The sequence below is a fragment of the Apaloderma vittatum genome, unplaced genomic scaffold, assembly GCF_000703405.1.
Source record: "Apaloderma vittatum isolate BGI_N311 unplaced genomic scaffold, ASM70340v1 scaffold31664, whole genome shotgun sequence".
In the NCBI taxonomy this organism is placed as follows: Eukaryota; Metazoa; Chordata; class Aves; order Trogoniformes; family Trogonidae; genus Apaloderma; species Apaloderma vittatum.
This window is the reverse complement of record NW_009713738.1, coordinates 1,411-5,147: the sequence shown is the minus strand read 5'-3', so window position 1 is coordinate 5,147 and position 3,737 is coordinate 1,411. Positions and strand designations below refer to the sequence as shown.

General features: G+C 57.6%; 1 protein-coding gene across 1 annotated transcript; it reads left to right on the top strand.

The window, feature by feature from the left end:
- Positions 1–267: 267 nt before the first annotated feature.
- Positions 268–3,285, top strand: ZFAND2B (zinc finger, AN1-type domain 2B; the record flags this gene model as incomplete). The annotated part of the gene is given in 7 exon segments (XM_009868488.1): positions 268–399; positions 970–1,121; positions 1,405–1,512; positions 1,683–1,752; positions 2,277–2,353; positions 2,934–3,015; positions 3,247–3,285. Coding segments are annotated over 7 exon segments (660 nt in total), but the record flags the coding sequence as incomplete, so codon positions are not given.
- Positions 3,286–3,737: the final 452 nt, after the last annotated feature.

The following is a 3,737-nucleotide window of genomic DNA, read 5'->3' as shown; positions in this document are numbered from 1 at the left end:
CTGGTCCCTGAAAGCCAGGATCTGTATCTCAGTGCTGCAGACTTCCAGCTCGCTCTCTGCCACTGGGTGAAATGGTTTGGGCATCTCCCAGCCCTGCTAGCTTTCCTTCCCAGGGTGCGTTCGCGCCTCGGTTTGAGCGGGATCTCAAGCCACGGGTGACCCTATGGGTGCTGCAGCAGGCAGATCCTGAAAGGGAAAGAAATTGGCCACGCAGTGCTCGAGGGTTTCCAGCTACGTGCTTCCAGCCCCCTTTTCTTGCCTCTGCAGGATGTGCAGGTCCCTGTGTGTCCCCTCTGCAACACCCCGGTCCCCGTGAGGCGGGGGGAGATGCCCGATGTCGTGGTGGGTGAGCACATTGACCGTGACTGCAAATCCGACCCCGCACGGCGCAAACGCAAGGTAGGTACCCAGCGCTCTCCGTCTTGCTCCCTGCCAAAGCCTGGGGTGGGATGAAAACAGAGCGGGACTCGGCCCTGCTCGGGTCAGTGACCTGGGGGCATGAGTATTGCAGGACTTTGTTGATGTGAGTCTGGGGCTGAGGTAGTGATGGAGTGGGGCTGAGCAGCTGCCTGGGATGTGAGGATGGGACGCTGCGTGCTGCCATTAGGGAAGTGCAATCAGCAGTTAGCTGCCCCATCTCTCCAGAAGAGGAAATTGCTGCAGGGAGCTGGCCCTGTAGAAATCAGCCCAGAATTCAGTCTGAGCTGTCCTCACTGCTCTGGCAGGCAGGACAGGCAGGAGTCCCTGGGCAAGGCAGTCTCTCTCCTGCTGTGCGTTCTGTGATCTTGGAGACCCTTATCTATGGAGAGTGCAGGACTAGTGAATTACTAGTAAACTATCTAAAGAAAACTAGTATTCAGAGACAAACTGCCAGAGGAGAGGCACTAGCTGGGAAAGCTGGTCAGTGACCAGGGCCTGGCATGCAGGGAAGGAACATGTCCTTTTCACCACCACCGTGCCATCTTTCAGATCTTCACCAACAAGTGTTTCAAGCCTGGCTGCAAGCAGAAGGAGATGATGAAGGTGATCTGTGACCAGTGCCACAACAACTACTGCCTCAAGCACCGGCACCCCCTGGACCACGACTGCAGCGGGACAGGGCTTCCCCTCTCCAAAGCAGGGTGAGAGCCTGGGGACAGACGGTCTGGCAGGGATGGGGCTGTGCTTGCCAGATGGGTGACAGGGAAGAAGCCAAGCTCCTCCTGGTACATTGTTTCAAGGAGAAAAATGACACTTGAAACCCTTGAGCATAGCTGAGCCACAACGTGGGTACTCTTGGGAGGAAGAGGAGCAGGGAGCCACGGAGGCATCTTGCTTATTCAGCTTCCTCTTCCTGGATATTCAGTGCCCAGGGATGGCTCATGATGGTGAAACACTTGCTCATGGGCATCCTGTCTGTCCTAGGCACGCTGCAATTGCGAGAGCCCAGGCACCCTCCTCCAAAACAGTCATTGCACTGAACAGCGGAGCTGCCCGGCCAGCAGAGAGCCGCTCTTCTCCAGCCCCTGCCAGGTAAGGTGGTGGCCCTACTCAGAATTATGAGGTGGGCACTACCATGCTCAGCTGGGCTCTCCATGAGACACAGGAGTAACAGCTCCCTGCTGCTTGTGCATCAGCAGGGCTGTGTGCTGGTACCAGGGCTCCCTGCCTTGACAATAACCCAGCTCCTCTCGTGTTCGCAGAGGAGGCAGAGCGACTGTGTCGCAGACTCGCAGCACCTCCCCTCCGGCTGTCGTGATGGGCTGGTGAGTGGCCTGGCCTGGGCATTTGGGGTGGGTTTGGGTGGTTCCTGTGCCCTGGGGAGCTACTACAACTCATGCTCTGTAGGTGACCATGGTTGCTCCCCAGCTGGCCTTTCCCTGGTGAATAGGGATCTCGGAGGCTCCGTAGGGCATCAGTTTGATCCGGTGCTTGCCAGTCGTGGCTCTCCGTGTGCTTGGTGTTCAGCTTTGCCCAGAGGGACAAAGTGCACTGTCTGTTTTCCCTGGGTGTTATCTTTCTGTTCTGCAAACCAAGGGAAGAGGGGGAGGCTGGAAGCTGCTTCTCACTGGTACTCTTAGCTCTGGCAGGGAGGGCTGCATCCTCTTGGACAGGAGGAAGAGAACTGTAGGTCTGTCCTGAGACCTAGGCCTTCACCTTGGCTGTTTCTGGCCTTGGAGGAGGGAAGATGCGCTCACCCTCGGCCAGGCAAAACTGTACCTGTCATGTGTCCCTCAGGGCTGTCTCCTGCCATCCCCAAACAAGCAAGTGACAAGATTTTTTAATTTTTTTTTCAGAGTGAGGAAGAGGCACTGCAGCGAGCTCTGGAGATGTCCCTGGCAGAGTCAGCATGCAGCTCAGCACAGCCACCCAGGTATGGTCCGGGAACACGTGTCACGCCCCAAGCATGTGTGTGAGAGGTGCCCGGGGCAGCATCATGTGGCTCTGGGATGACATTCCTTTTTGCACGTGGCTCTGGATGATGCCTCTGTGTGGTTGATGGGGGGGGAAAAAAGGAAGAGTCCAGAGCCATCACAGCGCTCTGTTCAGCGAGCAAGCCCTCTGGGGTCCTGGGAGGGGATAGTGACTGTCAGCACAGCGTAGGGCAAACCAGTGTCTGACCACTTGTCAGCTAATGAGCGTGGCTGGAGCGTGACAGAGGTGGAGTAGGGGTTTTCACAGAGGACACCCCATGTCCCTGGGCACATTGCCTGGTGCTGCTAAAAGCACAGACTTACAGACTGGAGTTAACATGGTTCTCCTCAGCCCAGCATGCTGACTGGCAGCCCCAGCTGGATCCCCTGGTCTCTACCCAGCCTCTGGCCTGTTCAGGGAGGTCCTCAGCTGCTCCCTGCCCTTAGCTCTCCTGGAGGGTTGCAGTGACAGGAGATCCTGGGCTCTGGCCAGTGAGCCCAGGGTGGGGGGCAAGGCACACAATGCTCTGCTGTCCCCAGCAGCACGCAGGAGGAGGAGGATCTGGCACTGGCCCAGGCGCTGTCAGCGAGTGAAGCCGAGTACCAGCAGTCGCAGCGGCAGGTGAGTGAGGCTGGCCGTAGGATCTGCCCTGCGGTGGGGTTGATCATGGCTGGCTATGTCATGGTGTGGATCCTCCCTGGGTTCTGCTTCTTCCGCGCTCTCTCTAGGGTCACTTTTCTCATCAGGATGGCAGCCCGGCTTGGGGTAGGGGCAGCATTATCACTGAACACACAGCCCTGGGGACCTGAGCACAATCTTCACTTGCTCACTGTGTGTTTCTTCCCATTCCAGACACACGGTTCAAAGCCATCAAACTGCAGCATGTCATAGGCCAGCCAGGCGGGGTGTGCCAGTGGATGTGGGATCCCACTTGCGACCTGAGGAGCACCTCTGGCCTCTCACATGGATGCCATGGGGTTCTGGCCTGGACGCTGATGACAAGAGCCCTTTGCCAGGGACAAATCATCTCCCTGGGTGCTGTAAGCGAGCCACCAGAAAAACACTGACACCTCAGCCCTAGCTACTGGATAAAATCGGTGCAGCAAATTGCTGATGCTCCTGGAGTGGAGAAGACGATGTAGGATGAGCACATTGACCAAAGCAAGCAGCAGCGTGCGCTTAACCACAGCTGCAGCAGCTGTGTCCCAGTGGTGCTGGGGCTGTGAGGCGAGGGCAGAGCCAGCACAGAGGGAAGCGCTACGTGGGGACATCTGTACATGCCTGGACATACAGCTGGGATGGGGCTGCCTGTTGTGGTACTGGGGGCTGGGTTTCTGTGTCAG